The 20,047-nt window shown below is 42.0% G+C and overlaps 3 protein-coding genes across 4 annotated transcripts; all 3 read right to left on the bottom strand.

Moving 5' to 3' along the window:
* Positions 1-813: 813 nt before the first annotated feature.
* On the bottom strand, positions 814-6,788 carry LOC103180406 (glutamine synthetase-like). Its single transcript, NM_001292519.1, is given in 6 exon segments — positions 814-1,694; positions 2,161-2,360; positions 3,183-3,310; positions 5,441-5,587; positions 5,997-6,158; positions 6,465-6,788. Coding segments are annotated over 6 exon segments (1,122 nt in total). The 5' UTR covers positions 6,631-6,788; the 3' UTR covers positions 814-1,375.
* A 7,598-nt stretch (positions 6,789-14,386) lies between these two features.
* LOC103180407 (P2Y purinoceptor 3-like) lies at positions 14,387-16,520 on the bottom strand. Of its 2 annotated transcripts, none has more exons than XM_007896241.1 (2): positions 16,468-16,520; positions 14,387-15,596 (listed from the first exon to the last, which is right to left on the bottom strand). In XM_007896241.1, the coding sequence occupies exon 2, from the start codon at positions 15,524-15,526 to the stop codon at positions 14,597-14,599; it is 930 nt and encodes a 309-aa protein (XP_007894432.1). In that variant the 5' UTR covers positions 15,527-15,596; positions 16,468-16,520; the 3' UTR covers positions 14,387-14,596. The 2 variants fall into 2 exon arrangements, with proteins under 2 accessions (XP_007894432.1, XP_007894431.1); XM_007896240.1 differs by lacking the exon at positions 16,468-16,520 and adding an exon at positions 15,695-15,745.
* A 1,874-nt stretch (positions 16,521-18,394) lies between these two features.
* On the bottom strand, positions 18,395-19,497 carry LOC103180409 (P2Y purinoceptor 4-like). The gene has a single exon (XM_007896242.2). The coding sequence runs from the start codon at positions 19,495-19,497 to the stop codon at positions 18,517-18,519; it is 981 nt and encodes a 326-aa protein (XP_007894433.2). The 3' UTR covers positions 18,395-18,516.
* Between the last annotated feature and the right edge of the window lie 550 nt (positions 19,498-20,047).

The following is a 20,047-nucleotide window of genomic DNA, read 5'->3' as shown; positions in this document are numbered from 1 at the left end:
TGAAAGATGCTCCCCTTAAATGGTACCTGCAATAAACTGTAGCAAAGCTCCTTTTTAGTCAAATGTAGTACCAGAAATAAAATAAATAAAGCAGGATCATAACCACAACCATTAATAATTTTGTATTTAAAAAAAACCTGTTGGATTTCTGGAAAATAGATTAATGGTGATCTTCTAAAATAGTCATCTTCATCTTTTTCTCCTAACCTTCAGACACCTCTTAAAGGCCTATTTCCTTGTGCATTTGATACACATTCCTATGGTCAATGAAACACTTCAACATCTGATAATGAAAGGCACTATATAAATGCACTTTGTCACTGTTGCAATGTTTAGGCTTAAGTTATTTGATGGAAAACGGTCGTGCCACTCTTGGGACTATGCAAATGTATTTATTGTAGCATCCCAAAACATTTACTTATTTGCTTGGGAGAAAGTTCACTGCTATTTGTGGATATGTTCTCTGCAGCATCAGTTAAGAAGAGGTTGAACATCACTTTGATCATAAACAACACATCAACACTTTGCATCAAGGCAATATTTCTACAGAAGCGGGGGCATCCAGCCGTTTTCCTTCCTCGATATAAAAAAAACAAGTTCTTTAGGTTCTGGAACAGACATTCTGTTTATGACACTGCTCTTTGCCAATCCAATTTAGTAACAAAGCAATATGTTTATGCTATAAACTGATCAAATGTTGCGAGGAGCACAGATACGTCAAAGCAGGGCAAGTAAAACATTGATTTAATTTGAGTGAATATCAAAGTGTTATTTTTTATATAATAAAAGAACACCTTTAGGTACAAACCTTGTATCCAATATGTTTATTCCATCCATTAGCAGCATTAGACTGAACATTAAATGCCATCCACTGTTATGTTAGCTACTCAGAAAGTCCAAGTTACAATCATGTATCCTTTCTCCATTAGTCTTTGAGGAGGTTTGTAAAGCTCAGAGTAGAACCAGACTTTAGAGTTTTCATTCTAGAAGAAACTTTAGTGTACATTCAAAAAGAAATATTCTACTATGGTTTATAAAACACTTAAAATTGTTGTGTTTAAATGAGTAGCAGATCCCAAAACCCCAGAAAACTTACCCCTTTTAAACTCACACAATTGGTACACAACCCAAATTGAGAATAAAATATTACCATTTAAGGTAATGTAAGAATACAAAAAGCAGTGTATCAAAAAGTCTCCAACCCAGAATAAGTATTAAATACACATCACCATACAAGTATGCAGTAAGCACCTCGGGAAAAAAACAGCTCATGTCTAATAGTGATTTTTGACCAAATGAGAAAGTTTCTATTCTCAACCTTTTAAAAAAATCCTATGGAGTCCTTTAGTTTTAAGTCCCATTCTTCTCTGAAGTTTTATTTTATAGCAACTTTTTGCCCATTCCCAGTTTCATTTAGGATGCAGGTCCTGACGAGAGCTTCTGTGACAGCATAAGGGTCACAGTTTGCAGATGGTCTTCTGTCCTCGAAGTATCCACAACGATCCTGGCCAACTTGACGTGGGATCCTGATACTGGCCCCACGGTTTGCTACGCCGGCCGAGAAATCGTGGATACTTGAGGTTTCGTGCAATCCAGTCAGCCTTCTAGAATTATCCTTTCCTTCATTCGGATCATACACACAGATGTGGTAGGCATGCCTCTTACTCAGCTTTTCAATTGCTTCTTCAATGTACCTGAAAAGTTCAATATTAAAATTTTAGAACTCAATTCAGCCCACGTTCACATGATGCCAATATTTTGGTTGGTGAAGACCATTTGGCCCATGTGATCATCCTTTCATCCTTTCAAAATATTCAATCTTTCAAAATATTCAATCTTTCAAAATCTTTCAAAATATTCAATCTCCCGACTTCTCATCACAAAATTAAACAGTTTCTTAAATGAGTCATAAAAGGTCATTTTCCCATCTTGTATCCTAATAATCTTATGGTTTCCTTTATTTATCAATGGTATTGGTAAAAGCATAAGGAGCTACTAGGTTCAATGCTACAATTACCCTGAGGAGAGAGAATCGTTTACCTGGACAATTCAGTGTTCCTGACACTCATTGGCACAGACAAATTCATTGACTCTCAGTGGAGTGGGTTGAAGTAGTTTCTCAAATGAGAATGTGCAGAATTAGAGAACTGAAAGACTTACTTGAGCCCTCCTTCTTTCCTCATTTCCTCTGTGCTGAAGTTGGCATGGCACCCAGCTCCATTCCAGTTTCCAGTTATCGGCTTTGGATCAAACGTGGCCATAACACCAAAGTCTTCACAAACACGGTGAAGGATGTATCTGGCAATCCACAAGTGATCACCCATCTCGATTCCTTCACATGGCCCTATTTGGAATTCCCACTGGGAAGGAAGGAGACAAATGAGGTGATTAAGAATGACAAACGTTGAAGGGGGAAAAAAAGGAAAAAGTTAGATACAAAAGGCAAAACATTGATTGAGGTCCAAAAATTCTTTTAAAAAAAATTGTAGAATTTTGGAAAATTCTTTAGTTCAGTCAGTTGGGAAGAACAGCAGAAACCTCGATCCCAAATTAATACCAACATTGCAATTTTCCAATATTGGGGAATGCTAAAGTGCAATTATGTCTAGATCCATGGATACGCCGCTGATAATCTTGGCACCCCAGCCAGCGAACACACAAGTTTAAACATGCTGCATTCCACTATTGCACTACTAAATCCACAACACATCTACAGCCACTGTGAAAATCTGCCAGTCAGAGAAAATAGTCACTAACTGGAACCTATGTCATGCAGTCTACAAGTAGGTCTGGGGGCTTTTTCCTTCAGGCAAAGGCCTTCAAAAATCGCAAAATGATAGAGACCACCCCCAGGCACACCAATAAAATAAACCCTCACACCCTCCCCCACCCAACTGGCCCAGCAGTTTGCTGGTAATCTGCCAGAACTCAACCCTCCACAACGAATAGTTAAACCACAAAAGCTTGTAGAAGAATATCTCATCTTCAGTGACTTGGGACATCCTCCCACTATGGAAGGAGCTATATAAATGCAATTTGTTTTTGTTGCATTTCTAGTTCAGTTCAATCCATATTTGTAAGCATATTTTTCTGTACTTGGCCACACATTTTTTTTACATAAATGCTGCACACTTCTACATTTTAAGAGTGGTCATGAATAATTTCAAGCCTCAGTTATCTACCTGAGATGGCATGACCTCAGCATTGGTGCCCGATATCTTCACATCAGCGTACATGCAGGCTCTGTAGTGAGATTCCACTATATCTCTACCATATACTCTGTCTGCTCCAACACCACAATAATAGGGTCCTGCAACAGAAAATTGGTTGTACAGTAAAACTTGTGCAAGTCTTATCTTTATAAGTCGTATAATCGCTTTATTCGTATATGCAATCGAGTTCCATTCAGTTTTATACCAAAATCACTTGGATTTCTTTGCACTAACTGGATTTATCATCTCTTAACGCTTCTTCCCTGTCCATTACTCCCACACTTAACAGCTGCATTGAATCACGGGAAATGACATTTACCCATTGACGCATGGACACTTACTGGAAACAGTCTTGATCTGTCGCCGCTTGCGCGGAAGAACTTAGTCTTCCGTTATTCAATGCTTGCCAGTAAGTGCACATGCAGCGACTGGCCAAGACGCATTGAATTGCGGGAAACGTAGTCTTGACCCATCACCACATGTTGGCTGCACTTACTGCCTGTAGTGAATTACGCATATGCAGAGTAGATTAAATCTGATTGTATAAGATTTAAGAGTTTGCCTGTAATTCAGACTTCAAGCATGTTATATTAAATGTTATGGTCCCAACTGATACGACTTATGTGAGTTTTACTGTTTAAGAAATGGAGCAGAACAGAGGCCCTTTCAGTCCGACCATGAATAATCCTGGATTCGATTTAACCCGTTTAATGCAATCCTCGAGAAAATTGTTGCAAGGTTTCCATCCTGCAACCCAGTCATTTATGCAGAACTCCAGAACACTGTTTACAGGATTTTAAAATGCAGTCTCAAGATGTTGCAACATGCCACTTTTTCCACTAAAGTTTGCCAAAAAAAAGCTGAGTTTTCCATTGCTCAGTTTATCAGCACCATTTCAGCAATGGGTCCCTCTCTCTCTCGTTGCTACTGCAGCAAGCAAGGAATGAGAAAGGGAGCAGTGGAGCCAAAACACATTCCATACACACATAGAACACATTGCAGAAGTGACACATTGACAAATGCTTCCCACATGTGCTGGGCTTCTCGGAATCAAGTGTAATTCGTATCTGTTCTTATCAATTAGTCCTTGAACTAGCAAATGCCAGAAAAGTTCTCCTGTTGAGATCCACTTGTGTTGGTTACCATGACCAAATCTCACCCATAAATGAGGATTATGGGAAGGAGTGAGCTCCTGGCAACAGCTGTGCTTTCAACCCTCTGTTGGTTGGGATTAATATTGCAGTACTTCCAACCTGAAGAGTGTGAACTGTCCTCATTAAGGGGAAGCTGAGCTCACTTGAGCATTTGGTCACTAGGTTCAGGCCAGGCTTGCCCTGCCAGAGAGGCCATCCAGTCACCCGACCTGATTGGGTGGTTGTGAAGCCATGGCTTAGGTCTGCATTGTCCTTTGCCAATTTGGGGCCTGGAAATAGTTTGGAGAGGAGGGACTTGTCTGCAGGGACAACCCTCGCTCATTAAGTGGAACACATTGGGTTTAATTTGGCTAATGGGCTGAGCAGGCTTAACCTCACTGATTTAAACCAAAATGTGCTGGGCTATTGAAACTTTACTTCTCTCTGATCACTACTTCTAGAACAGCAGTGGAGGAAGGGGACAATGTACAGGAGCAAAGGCATCTGATATTCAGTTGCACCTCCTCGTCTCCGCTGTGGTGGGTCTATTGGTATTTTATTTCCCCCCTCCTAAACGTTTCATGGTGGTGCAAATCAATCATTAGGAAGTAATCACCCCCACTTCTTAAGAAATCAGAAACATAGGGGTTCCAATTCTAAACCCCTTCACAGCTGCATTAAAGAGCAAAGCTCAGCTCCTCTGCCTTTGGTCCTTTCTGTGATAAAAGCAACTTTTCAGACCTGGTTTGGTATACCTGTACCTCTTCTATTTATATCGCACCGCCATCACACGGTGGGCAACAGCTCATCCCCAATTGCTTGTGCTCTGAAAACCAGCAGCAGAGCTTTATAAATGTGCTACAAATCAGGAATAACCTTTTTTCCCCCCACATTAGATTGACAATTGTGGTGGGTTTCCAGCATTAAAGGCACAGAAACAAACACCGCAGGTTCCAGACCTCCAGCAGCGCGGAGACCGATAGCCACTAAAAGTGAAATGTTTTTATTTTTTTCTCCCAAAAAAAACAACCCCCAATTGGTTTGGCGGTTGGGGGACAGGTGAACCCGGTGGGTGGGTAACAGGGGGTCTCTAACCTTGCGGTCCCGGAAATCCGTTCTGAGGCCATCCATAGGGACGTTTATCGATTCCAAACAAAGTATATTCCTGTTCCAATCCGAACCAGGGCCGGGACTGCCTCGCCTGGTCCATCGCCTGGTTACACGTGTGCCTCAGATTAGTTTCTGCAAAACAACTCAAGTTACAATGAGCGTTTGCTCTCCCCCTCCTCCCTCCACTCCCTCCCTCCCTCCACCCTCCTCCTCCCTCCCTCCGCCCTCCTCCCTCCGCCACGCAAACACACCGACAAAACACTTTACTGTTTCCGAGTACTGTAGCCCCAAAGGAAAGGCTCGTAACCCTCTGGGTTTGGTTAAGGAAATCTGAATTGTTTGGTTAAGGAGATCTGAATTGAGGTCCCGACACTGACTCGGGATCCAGACATGAAATCCGGTGTTAAATGTGTAATTTTAAAAAAAAGGAGTTAAAGCCGAGTGTGATATTGCATTAAAACAACTTTTAACACCCCCCAACATCCCCCCCCCAAAACACCTCCCACCCCCCAACCCCCCCCCACCCCAACCCCCCCTTTACCTGCAGGTTTGCGGTTGTACTTGAGCACTTCACACAGCACCAGTTTGTTGGGATCCCGACAGAAGGGGTCCCTGAACATACTGACCGGGACCAGGTACATGTCGCTGTTGGACCCCTCCGCCTGGTCAGTGCTGGAACCATCGAAATTCCACTCCGGGATATCTGCCCACAACACAACACCGTCAGGATCGGGAATAGCCACTGAGGGCAGAGCGGCCGAGAGGGCAGAGGAGGGCAGAGGAGAGGAGGGCAGAGGAGAGGAGAGGAGGGCAGAGGAGAGGAGGGCAGAGGAGGGAGGGCAGAGAAGGGGAGGGCAGAGGAGGGGAGGGCAGAGGAGAGGAGGGCAGAGGAGAGGAGGGCAGAGGAGAGGAGGGCAGAGGAGAGGAGGGCAGAGGAGACATCGGACAGGAGCGCAGACAGACTGAGCTGTCAGAGGGGAAGACACACACACACACACACACACATCACCTTGTACTGTCTTGGGTTCAGAATACAGGGTTTTGGTCTTACACCGCAATCCTTCTCCACTGCCATCGATCCACACGTAGGTCACTTGCACCGCGTTTCCCTGAGGAAGTTTGAAGTACTGTTCCCGCAACGTTTTGCTGAGTTTGGAGCTCGCGGACACCGACATCACTGCTGCGAAAGTGGACTTTTTTATATATATATATAGATCTTAAAAGAATGAAAATAAACCCACACGCAGCAAACGGATCGAGTCGTTCCCCCCCAAAAAGGCAACAGCCTGAGACACAGACCCCTCAGCTCTCTGCCACTCTCCTGCAGCTCAGTGGGACAGTCCGCCTGGAAGCAGTATTTATACCACACTTGTTTGCTCAGGAGAACACTTTCCATTGGCCCAGACTGATGCAACTCGTTTCGGAAATGATCCTTTTTTTTTGCTAACTATCCACCCACCCACCCACCCACCCAGAGAGAGAGAGGGAGGGAGGGAGGGAAACACTGCTGAGTCTGCTCTGGGGCTGAGAACATTTTGTTTCCTTGGCAGAAAAACAAGCCAAGCAATTTTTTTTTTTTAACTGGAAATCATTTCAACCGTTTGTCCCACTCAGATATAATTGCTCACACGTGTTAAATCAATAGGATCTCACTCTTGTGAAATGCATCATAAGGTGACCTGGTGTTACCCCGTGGAGTCGTGTAGCTCAGTGGTGAGAGCACTCGCTTTGCGAGCGAGAGACCTGAGTTCAATTCCAGGCAGAGGGCGAAACCTTGGGCAAGTTTCCTTACTCCACACAGAGCCTAATAATAATCCCTCCAAAAACAATAATAAATTGGTCATTTTCAATCTACGACACTTTGTGGGACATTGCTGTGCGCAATTGGCTGCCGCGTTCGCCCACAAATATACAGTCAATTCACTTTACAGTGTGTTCTGCGAAGCGCTTTGGGACGTCCTCCCGACGTGAAAAGCGCTATATCAAATGCAAGGATTATTATTATTATTATTACCTGGGCTTTTGACAGGACCTTCCTACGTTAATGTTTATAGTAGTGCCCTCTAAGGGAGCGGTTAGCGCGCTCGTCTCGAAGGCACGAGGACCTGGATTTGATTCCCGTGCAGGGGTGAAACTTTAGGCAAATTTCCTTACTCTGTTTACCTCACAACAACAACCAATCACATTAGTATTGCGCTCTTCACGTCAGGAGGACGTCCCGACATCCAAGGAGGAACTCGGTTGTTAGTCAATTGGCAGATCGCTTTCCTGGGGTAATAATCTGTTCAAAAATAAAAAAAAGTGGGGCCACTCAATCCACGGCTGTCTGTGGGACACTGCTGTGCACGATTGGCGGCCGCATTTCGCCCACAACATACACAGTCAATCCACTTTACAATATATTCTGTGAAGAGCTATGAAAGTCTCAACAACGTGATAAAGTGCTGTCTCAAATACGAGGATTATTACTATTCGTGGCAGCATATTGTTCGTGACCAAGACATGGCAAAGAAGCATTTAAAATCAATGGCTGAAGAAAGCTGAGAATGATGTGAAACAGGAGCTCACACAGGATTCTTGTATTTACCGAAAGCTTAATGCTAATGTAAAGATAGACACACCTATACAGTCAACTCCACGTACATTTGTTTGCCATAGATTTGGCAAGGACGCAAACATTTGCAGAGTTAAAACATTTTCAAACAGATGTTGAACTTTGAAGTGTCATCTATTCTTTAGGAGTGACTTCCGCCCAGCATCACCGAGTTAACTCGTCAGTGCGCAGGTCCAATCTTGCGATCCACTGAAGCTAATCATTCTTACGCTAATTGTCTGCCTCCTCCCTATAATGTTTTCCAGCCTTTCCCTTTGATTACTAATCCAATTCCCTTTTAAATGTTTCGCGCACAAAATATATAGTCAATTCACTTTACAGTATATTCTGTGAAGCTTTGAACAACAATAATAAAATTACGTTTATAGAGCGCCTTTCACTTTGGGAGGACGTCCCAAAGCGCTTGAACAGTCAGATATTGGGGCCCGAGCATGGGGTAGGAATGGTGTAGCGTTGAGGGAAGGCAGATAGGTGGGAGGGAGACCAAAGGCACAGTCGAAGAGAAGGGTCTTGAGATCGGCCTTGAAGGATGTAACGGAGGAAGTGAGGCGAAAGGATCGTGGGATGGAGTTCCAGAGTGTGGGGGCAGAGAGGCTGAAAGCCCAGCCACCGATGGTAGGGCGGGTCGGGCGGGAGACATGGAGCAGGCCGGAGCCTGATGAACGGGGGGAGCGGGCAGGTTGGTAGGGAGTCAGCAGGTCAGAGAGGTAGGAGGGGGCAAGGCCATGGATGGTCTTAAAGGTGAAGACGAGGATCTTGAACTCGAACCTCTGGGGGATGGGGAGCCAGTGGGGTCGGGCGAGGGTGGGAATGATGGGGTCATAGAGCCTAGTTCGTGAGAGTATACGAGCTGCAGAGTTTTGGATGATCTGTAGCTTGTGAAGGGAAGAGTTGGGAAGGCCGATGAAGAGGGAGTTCCCGTAATCAAGCCTTGAGGTGACGAATGCGAGGGTGAGGGTTTTGGCAGCCCGAGGGCTGAGGCAGTGGCGTAGTCTGGCAATATTGTGGAGGTGGTGGTAGGCAGTGCCGGTCATGGCACGGATGTGGGGGAGAAAGGACAATTCAAGGTCAAACAAGACACCCAGGTTCCTGACTGGCTTAGTGAGGGTGAGTGTGCAGCCGTGGAGGCTGATGCTGCCAGCGCCTAAGGTGTGGAGGCACTGGCGCGAGCCAATCAGGTCTTGCTGACGTTGAGTTGGAGAAAGTTGGCCCTCGTCCAGGACTTGATGTCGGACAGGCAGTCGGTCAGGGCGCCAGTGGTCCTGGAGTTCAGGGTGGAGGCAGAGAGATAGAGTTGGGTGTCATCCACATACATATGGAAATTTACCCCATGTCTGCGGATGACGGCACCAAGGGGGAGCATGTAGAGGGTGAAGAGGAGGGGACCGAGGACAAAGCACTGAGGAACACCGCACGAGACAGTGCGGGGGCTGGAGGAAAAGCCGTTTGCCGCAACGAAGTGGAGGCAGTATAAAAGGTAGGACCTAAACCAGTCAAGGACAGAACCTTGAAGATTGAGGTGGGAGGAGAGGTGACGGAGGAGGATTGAGTGGTCCACGGTGTCAAAGGCGGCGGAGAGTTCGAGGAGGACGAGGAGGCAGAGGGAGCCCTGGTCACATATGGTCAGGATGTCGTTTGTGACCTTGACCAGAGCAGTTTCCGATTGGAGGGGTTCATGGAGGGAGTGAGAGGAGAAGAAAGAGCGAGGCTGGGAGGCAATGGCTCTCTCAAAGACACGATAAGGCACTATATCAAATGCGAGGATTATTATTATATTAAATGTTGTTACGAACATCGCTTCAGTAGCCACTTACGGCAAAGCCTTCCATGTTTTTCCATGTTGTGTATTTTTTTTAGCCTCTTAATTCTTCCAGTGACAATACTGATCCTATGCTGCCTTCTTCTGATTCACCAACCGATGGGAATATTGGAGAATGCACCTTTGTTATGCATTATCAGGCAATAAGAAATGTGTAACATCAGATCTCATTCAGCACTGAGTTCCATGGGGAGAATACAGAGGTTGTGTTTCCAGTGAATTCAGTACAAACAATCCTTCGCTTTGAATTAAACCTTGGTTGCTTTGAATAAGCAAGCTGACAATAGTCTTTGAAATGGTGAGAACTGGATACTAAAGCTGAATAAAAAAGCGTGGAAGCACAAATGTGGGTTTGGAATTTTGTCAAATTGTGGAGACTCATGTTAACTGGATTATTAACAAATTCACTCACAAGGAAAAGCTCATAATTATATGGATAAACCAACTCACACTTTTTTGGTCAATCATAATCAGAGAGAAGCCTTGAGGTGAAATCAGTTTTTTATCAAGAGAAGCTTTTGCATAATTGTAAAATTATTTCGGTGGCCAATAATGTTTCTTTGTCCTCTTTCAAAGTGTCAATAACTTCATATTTCAATCATTCCCACCCAGCAGTTACAAGAGTTTTTTTTTCCAATGGGCATTCACAGCTGCTGGGAGCAGAAAAGACATGGTGTGGATTTCATTCGGGTGTAGGAAACGGTGATTGCGTATCGTTTTCTGAATGGTGGATGTATGGATCGAATCGGCTAAAGGGAACAGAGGAAAGGGAGATCTGGGGAAATAGGAATGTAGAAAATAACACTGAAATCAAGAACCACAGTTAAATCCTATGCTGTCGAGCTAATATTTTCCAATTTTGGGAGAAGGCCAAGATAGTAATCTAATTCGGATTATCAACCAGCGAGTTTAATTAGAAACTAGGCTGCACCTCGAGGGAACTTGACAACAATATAACAGTGTCTGAACAGGAGGACATTGTCCAAGATATATGGGCACTAGTAAACAGTAGAAATGTGTGTGTGTGTGTGGGGGTGTGGGGTGGGTGCAATATTTTGCAGTTATTGCTTGATCACCTTACATAAAACAGGTCAAAATCCCATCTGCGGCAAAGCGGATTTTTAATGAATTTGACCCGGACAGGTAACATTTTTAAAAAACTGAATGATGAAAATTCGATATGAAAATGAATAAAGCTGAACTGCACAGGAGATCATTCAGCTTCTCAAGAGAAAGTTGAGCCGAGATTTTTGGGTGTGTCCCTTCATCCAAATGATGAGATCATAAGGCTAATTTATCTTTCTGAATGCATTTTTTCAATAAATTACTACTAAGCGCAGATTTTACTTTTCATCAGAAGCTATAAAAGGTAATCTTACTAGACGGGAGAAGCTGTGACATGTTTAATGCTATACTAATCATTGCATTTGACCTCCCCCTGCTTCTTTGTTAAATCAAGTGTTTTGATAATCTGCATTATTGCTGTATACACGATAACAAGAAAATATGGACAACACAGGCTGGGAATGTAAGGAGGTAAGGAGGAAAAAGTTACTTTGCTACTTTTTGAGTGATAGTTAAAAGCAATAATTGTTTGTCTGGTTACTTCTACCTGACATATTAAGGCCCATAGTGTGCAAGAAATAAGGGTATAAAAGGATAAGAATCATTATATCATAAACCCCTGGCTTATTTGACTCCAGATAATCCATACCGAGCCAGACCCCCTTCCCCCCGCCTCGCTTGTTGGTCTTCAATGGCTGGGGATATCAACTTTGATTCCCATGTGCAGAAGAACGGAGGTTCTGGCCACAAACAGGGTGGTGCCAGAGGACTGGAGGGTTGCAAATGTTACTCCTCCCCTGTACAACAAGGTTCAGAAGGATAAACCGGCAACTACCAGCCAGTCAGTCAGTAGTGGGGAATCTTCTAGAGACTATAATCCAAGACAAAATAAATTCTCACTTTGAAACATATAGGTATTAATAAAGGACAGCCAACGCGGGTTTGTTCAAGGCAAATCATGTCTAACAAACCTGATAGAGTTTCTTGCTGAAGTAACGGAGAGTGGATGAAGGAAGTGTGGTTTATATGGAGTTTAGTCAGAAATTCAGCTCACCAAATGGGATCTCCCTACCGTTGCTCTGGCTAGCCAGAGTTTTAGTGTATTTGACTAATGGCCAAAAATGTTGAAACCTCTCAAAATGCTTCACAGGTGATTGCTCTCAAGCGGAGTGAATGCGTATTCTGTAGGGAAACTCAGCAGCCATTTTGCACACAGCCAAGTCCCACAAACAGCCATGACGTGAGTTGCCAATTAAGTTACATACGTAGTTCAGGTCTTTTATGGGGCGAGGAATACTTCACAAAAGGTAAGTGCATCGCTGACAAATGTCAGAGGAATGCATTATTTTAAAAAAAGACAAAAGGTAGGATATTTGCCATACTTTAATACAGCAGACTCAGAGAGAAAATATTTGGGTGGAAAACAATTGAGTGAATTAATCTGGTAAAATTTTAGCTTTATCGCAGTAAAGAGTTTCTAGACAATAGTCCAAAAGGACAACAAGACAGCTTTAATAGGAATCCCCACGCTTATTACACCACGGAGAGATGTGACCATAACATTTGGAATTGTCAGCTTGCCAAAACAACAACACGATTACATTTGTATGGTGCCTTTCACGTCAGGAGGACGTCCCAAGGTGCTGGAAAATACTTGTCATAAAACCAATGGACCAAGGAATTAGGGGAGGTTGAAAAGCCTAGGATAGGAAGCAGTCTTGGATCACTGAGGACAGAGGACATCCATTAAAATCACTCCATGACTCAAGAGTGAGTTTAGGAATACTTTTGCTTATGTGCGTGTATCTTTTGGTAGGTATATGTGATGAAAAGGAAATAACACCTGTTCCAGGAGGCTGAGAAAACGATGGAAATCTTCCTGGAATCCCTACACCTCTTTGTAGATTTGTTAACTGGTATGATTTTGCTGGCTGTTTTGACGTTTCTGATATGGTAGCCTCACTCTGTGGCTGAACAACGTCATTGCAGCTACGGCTGGTGATAATAATAATAATAATAATCCTTGCATTTGATATAGCGCTTTTCACGTCGGGAGGACGTCCCAAAGCGCTTCACAGAATATACTGTAAAGTGAATTGACTGTATATTTGTGGGCGAACGCGGCAGCCAATTGCGCACAGCAATGTCCCACAAACAGTCGTGGATTGAAAATGACCAATTTATTATTGTTTTTGGTTTTTGGAGGGATTATTATTAGGCTCTGTGTGGAGTAAGGAAACTTGCCCAAGGTTTCGCCCTCTGCCTGGAATTGAACTCAGGTCTCTCGCTTGCAAAGCGAGTGCTCTAACCACTGAGCTACAGGACTCCACAAATGTGATCAGCAAATTCAAAACAGAAATGCTAGAAGTCCAGAGCATTTCAATAAATACCCAACAAAAATGATCATTTTGGATAAGTGGATTTCAAATATTTCCNTTTTTTCTGGTCTCCAGCATTTTCAATATTATACTATATTACGCCTAATAATAATCCCTCCAAAAACAAACAAAAATAAATAAATTGGTCATTTTCAATCCACGACTGTATATGGCAATACTGCCAATGGCTAGAATAAATTTCAGCTACTAAGTATGAGCCTGAATGGTCCTACTAGACTAGTGCGGCAGGATTCCAGTGTTGGCTGTCATAGAATATCTCATGGGGATTTAATGGAAATGTCATTCTACTTGCATGAGGGAGAAAATAAGTTTACAATGTGATTTTGAGGTCTGTACAACCTAGTGTTATAGCAGGCTGTGCCCTTAACTACTCCGTCATTGGATGAGCTGCTCGGTAAGTCTTAATGGAGGGATTAGATCAGATTGGCCAATTGGACCTTCCTTCTTCATCCAGACCAATCTTGTGATTATAAAACTTACCCAAACAACAGTAAATTTTAGCAGGAATCAAAAATTCAAAATATCTTAAAACTGTTCGCATATATCAGCTCCGTTTAAGATATCTTTTCAAATTAATCTGTTAAATTTCAATTTGCAGCCAAAATGTCAATGCAGATGGGAACTGAACTAATAAATTATTTTGAACTAGCAACGTAATGCTGTTTGGTTGTGTTGCAAATGGTCACAAAACGTAACATATATATGTGTTTGCAGCCTCTCTCACCTTCTGAAATGGCCTGTGAACTATCTGAAGGATCTGCAGAAGCTGTGCTGTGGTCACCATTTCCTTCAAAAGCTGCTGTCTGTGAGAAACTTAAAGTATATCCAACCTGATACTTTCCAAACCTACTGTATGAGCGTACTCTTCATTATGTTTCCAAATCAAACGTAATTAACAGAATGTCCTCCCGACGTGAAAGGTGCTAAACAAATGTAATTTGTTGTTGCTGTTAATCAAGAACACAAGTTAAAATGATTTTGAACAAATCACATTTTACTAGAATTCACATACAAGAATTTAATGAAATAAACGTATAAAAGCATTGTAACAGTAAGTTTCAGGCAAAAGCAAACCACTGATTCATGTAACTATCCAATTTCCCAAAGTATTATTTCATCACATTTGACTCATCATCTAAGAGCACTGAATCATTTTTTATTGCCAACAATTTGTGCAGTTCCTTTTCAAAAGGATTAGCCAAACTTGCTATTTTTATAGATCCGCAACAACATGTTTTGCATAATCATCTGAATACATCCAGATTGCTTTTAAATGACTCTTGGAATTTCTTACTTAAAAACCAATAAAGTAGAGGATCCAGGCAACAATTCAAATTGACCAATGTTAAAGTCATATAATAACTATTTTCCATTTTGTATAGCAGCTGGCATTTCTCAGGGTAGAAGAGTTTAACTATTACAGCAGTTATACGTGTCACTTGAATTGGCAGACAGCAAATGATAAACACAACAAGGGATATCACAATCATCCACATCGCTTTCATCTTTGCAGCTCTTTTTTTTGAAAGGCTGGAGTTCATCTTTGCTATGTAGGATCCGAGCAAAGCGTAGCAAGTGATCGAAACTGTGACTGGGATGATGAATCCAGGGAATGCAATGACCATGGACCACACAAAATATATCATTGAATGTTCAGTCTGATGTATGCTTAAACATTTGGTGACATTGTACAGTTCAGATGTTTTGAGGACAAAAAAAAATGGTAATCCTTGTACAAAAAGGAACATCCAGACCGCTGCGCAAATGATCTTCATTGATTTTGTTACCTTAAACATGCTCACCCTGGTTACGTGTGCGACTGTGATATATCTGTGCACACTAATCAGGGTGAGAAAGTAAACACTCCCATAGATGTGTGTGCTCAATAGGAACACTTGCAGTTGACATAGAAATTGTCCAAAGGGCCAGTGGGATATTGAGAAGTAGGTGATCAGCAAGGGTGCGGCGGGAGCTATGATGGCATCAGCTAAAGCCAGGTTAAACTGGAGGATCATGCCCGTTTTCCATTGCTTGAAGCGAAACCAAAATGTCCACAAACTCATGGTATTTAGAATGAAACCCAGGACAAAAATCACACATAGGAAGATGGGGATTAAAATACTTTGCTGCTGAGGCTTACAAGTCTTATCGCTGATTGAAATATTGAAGATCATTGCAAGAAGTTTTTGTTGCTCCTGGGCCAGCAACGTTGAAGAACTAATCCAGTTGCTTCAGTTCATTTTCCTTCGAGAAAAGAGAGTGTACATTTTTCAAATCAATACAACAGTATTGTTCTGAGTTTACTTTTCCAATCCCATATAAACTATATAGATGTGCAGTACCTCTACAAGGTTCCTTCTCAGATGTCTTCTTTCAGTGCTGTGGAGTCCTGCAGCTCAGTGGTTAGAGCACTCGCTTTGCAAGCGAGAGCCCAGAGTTCAATCCCCGGCAGGTCAGGGCGAAACCTTGGGCAAGTTTCCTTACTCCACACAGAGCCTAATAATAATCCCTCCAAAACAATACAATAATAAATTGGTCATTTTCAATCCACGACTGTTTGTGGGACATTGCTGTGTGCAATTGGCTGCCGCGTTCGCCCACAAATATACAGTCAATTCACTTTACAGTGTGTTCTGTGAAGCGCTTTGGGACGTCCTCCCGACGTGAAAAGCGCTATATCAAAGGCAAGGTTTATTATTATTATTTCAAGAAGGAAGAGTCCTAGCTTGTCTAATCCTTGCTGATAGCTCATTCAACCACATCTGTGCTTATATAGTGCCACGGGGCAGCATCTCGGAGCATTTGCTCAGACCCATTCCTCTAGCATTGGGGATCATTCTCATTCTCCTCTGTACTGCCTTTAATCTAGCAACCCTAAACCCATGTTTTCTTGTCTGCAGTCTTGGTGCATCCAGAAGTATTGTTCGGGTTTACTTTTTTAAATTTTATACACAGCTAACATCACTGCATGTGAGTGATTGATTCTGTATACTTCATTATCATAGCCTCACCCAATCCTGCTCCCATCTGAAACCTTTGTTAACTCAATAATACATTTTATGGCATACATTTAGCCTTTATATATTAAAGAGAGTGATAGAAATCTGAACCCTACCTTTAAACCAGCTTGAAGACATTTTATCCAGGTTTAGACGAATGTTTCTCGTCAGCTGAACAGACACAACTGATAATACATCGCTTGTTAGACTGCTGGGTGTAACCAGCTATCCAAATCCTGTTTCTGTAATGAGTCAAAGTCAGAATAACTTCTCTTTTACCAGTTTCCAGGACACATTATTGGCATGCATCCGAACTCTCTCATTTCTTACTTAACTGATGCGGTATTTAAAGGTACCAATAGTATCACAAGATACAACTTGGTTCAAGTTTTTTTAAAAAACAATGTGGAAAAACAGTATATTTTCTAGTTGATTGCAGCTCAGCAAAGTGTTTCCACACTTCGAACCAAAATAAACTCCCTTTTGTACAAACTGCAACATGCTTTGCTGATGGTAACTCGATTGAGGTGATTCGTAGATTGCAGTTCAAACGTGAAAGATATTAATTGATCGTACCACCGATTAGCAGTAAGGCTGCGTATGAGTGATAATGCCCACAAGAGTGGGTGTAAAACTGTACGCAAAGAAGACTTTGTAGAATACTTATTTATAACACTCACAATAGGTTGAGTTTGTAACGACACCTAAACCAATCTTGTCTGTTCTGTTATTTCTCTCCCAGCCCTTGTGGCTATGACAAAATGGTCGGCCTATTCAAACCACTTGCAGTATATGTGGCAACCACAATGTGGTCCAGTCGGGAGCTGCAGGACCTGCCGAGGGAACAAAATATATAAGTCAGGTTTTTATTTCTATTCTTTTTTTTTATTTCAATCAACTTCCGGCTTGTTCAGTTTTTAAAGAAAAACCTCTGCTGTCATGTTCAAGTACAGATAGTGTCATAATTGTGGGTCAAGTGCAGACTATTGGGCCGTTCAACAATTGTGTATTATTTAAAAGGCCTTCTCAATCAGCAGTTGGCTACAGTTTCTTGCAACCTAAATATAAGTTTAGGTTATTGTTTAAATAGCGTATTGTCTTAAGCGTAGGTGATTCGTATGGATAGTTTGTCTCAATAATATGGCATTTTTCATTACATAATGCAGGAAACCACAATCTATTTGAAGACCCTCTTCAAATAACAATGAGGAAGGAGCTTTACACTAATTATTCAACTGGGACTAAAAGGGAACTGATACGGTGCAATAGGAGAGAAAGAAATTACTCAGACATGGGGTTCAATTAGCTCCAAAAGTCCAAAGTGGACAGTGCTGGGGATCTGAGATGTATTTCTGATCTTCTTACAAGAAAAAGTCATCAAGGCCTTACCTCTAGTCATCCCGGAACAGACACAGAATCTGTTCCCATTCAAATATTCCATCAGGTCCACATTCCTATCCTCACCCAGAACCCCAAGACAATCCCCACTTGTTTCTCCAGCCCCAATTCCAAGGGAGCGAATTGGCTAACAAATATATATATATATATATTTATATATATATAAAAAGCAGAAATGTCACTTGAACATTAGTTATTATTGCAAACAAATGAGAAGCTTTATTATATTTTTACACTGAACATGACTTTTAGTCCTACTCAAAGCTACATGGTAAATGCTCTTAATAATATGGCAAACACAATTAAAATTATAGCATATTCTTTTCACTTCAGCGTTACTGATTATTACAGGTATTTACACAATATCGCATCTAGAACACGTAAATTAATCTGATCTCTGCTTAAACACAAGTGTTGTCATGTCCTCTTATTGTAATTTAATAATCATCCTTGCATTTGATATAGCGCCTTATCACATGATTGATGTGTTTCAAAGGGTTTCGCAGGATGCAATGTAAAGTGATTTGACTGTATTTTGTGGGCGAAACATAGCAGCCATTTTCCGCACGTGTTTCGCCCATAAAATATGCAGTAATTCACTTTGCAGTATATTCTGTGAAGCTTTGAGATGTCTCAAAGACAAGACAAGGCGCTATATCAAGTGCAAGGATATTATTATTATTGCTATTATCAATCCCATTATCCAGTTCCTACCATGCCCGTTATTTTTTAATTGAATCTGAGTTTTGAAAGGGTTAAGCTACGATTCACATCTTGGCACAGGACCTGGTAGGCATCATAACCCGCTTGAGTGATCCCTTAAATTTCTTAGAAGTGAAAAAATAAAGCAAAGGATCCAAGCAACAGTTGAAGCTGGACAGCACCAAGCATTTATAATAAATGGATTTGACAAAGTTTAAGTACTTGGACTGCTCGGGGTGGAAGAACCTGACTGTAACTGCCACCGTCCTGGATATGTGCACAGGCAGGAAACAGATCACAAGTAACACAAAGGACACAACAATCATTCGCAAGGACTTTAGTTTCATGTTCTTGCTCTTCAGCTGGTTGTGCTTCAGTCTAACGATAAAGCAGCTCAGCAAACTGTAGCAGATGATGGACACTATAAGTGGAATAATATATCCGATTGACACCATGACCATGTCCCACACGAAGTATGAAAATAGCAGATCGTTCTGATGTATGCCCAGACACTGGGTAGCGTTGTTGATTTCAGATGTCTTGAGGATAAAGAAGAATGGAATTCCTTGGAACAGCACTAGAAGCCACACAACAACACAAACTAACTTTATAAACCACGCTTCCTTGAACCATGTTTTTGTTGTGCAGTGTACGATCATATGATATCTGTGGATGCTAATCAAAGTGAGGAAATAAATGCTACTGAAATTGTTGGCTTTCAGTAAGAAGAGTTTCAGCTGACAGAGAAACGGTCCAAAAGGCCAGTATGACAGTGAAGAATAGGCGATCATGAAGGGTATAGAAGGAGTTACAAGAACGTCTGCCAATGCCAAGTTGAACTGCAGGATTAGTCCAGGGCTCCATTTCCTGATACAAAACCAGAAAATATACAAACTTGCGCCGTTCAAAATGGTACCGATCACAAAGGCCAAACTCAGGAGAGTCGAGTTGAGAATACCAATTTGCTCAGGTTGGCAGATTTCATTGGCCCCCGAGTCCTCGGAATGCCAATCCCAACTTAACGAATCGGAGGGCATGTCAGTCATGTTCAGATCTCTTAAGTGGAAGAGAAATTAAATACACTTTCAAGAAAGGAAAACATAAAGGAAGTGGAATCATACACCACATGATATGAGCTAATTCAAATAGTTTCAGATAGAAATACTTAAAAATAGATCAGCATAATAAAATTTATGACTGTGAAGCGCTTGGAGACGTCTAGAAGACGTGAAAAGCGCTATATCAAATGCAAGGATTATTATTATTATGATTATTATTATATTAGACAGAGCGAAAGAATTCTGAACACTACCTGAAGTCCAGTTTACAGACCAACAACTGGTTTGTCCTAATCTGAATGAAGATTTTGTGCCAGTTGAACAGGCTCAGCTAATACATTACCTTGTTAGACTGAAATAAAAACACAAATGGCTGGCAACACTCAGCAGGTCAGGCAGCAACTATTGAGAGAGGAAAGTGAATTAACGTTTCAGGTCGATGATCTTTTGTCAGAACTGGGGTATGTCGGCACAGAGAGTTTATAAACACAAGCAGAGAAGGGGACGGTGAAAGGAAGAGAAAGGAAGGAATTAGGTA

This window comes from Callorhinchus milii, unplaced genomic scaffold (assembly GCF_018977255.1).
Source record: "Callorhinchus milii isolate IMCB2004 unplaced genomic scaffold, IMCB_Cmil_1.0 Scaffold8, whole genome shotgun sequence".
NCBI lineage: Eukaryota > Metazoa > Chordata > Chondrichthyes > Chimaeriformes > Callorhinchidae > Callorhinchus > Callorhinchus milii.
Note: the sequence above shows the minus strand (reverse complement) of the source record. Positions and strands in the feature narration are given on the sequence as shown.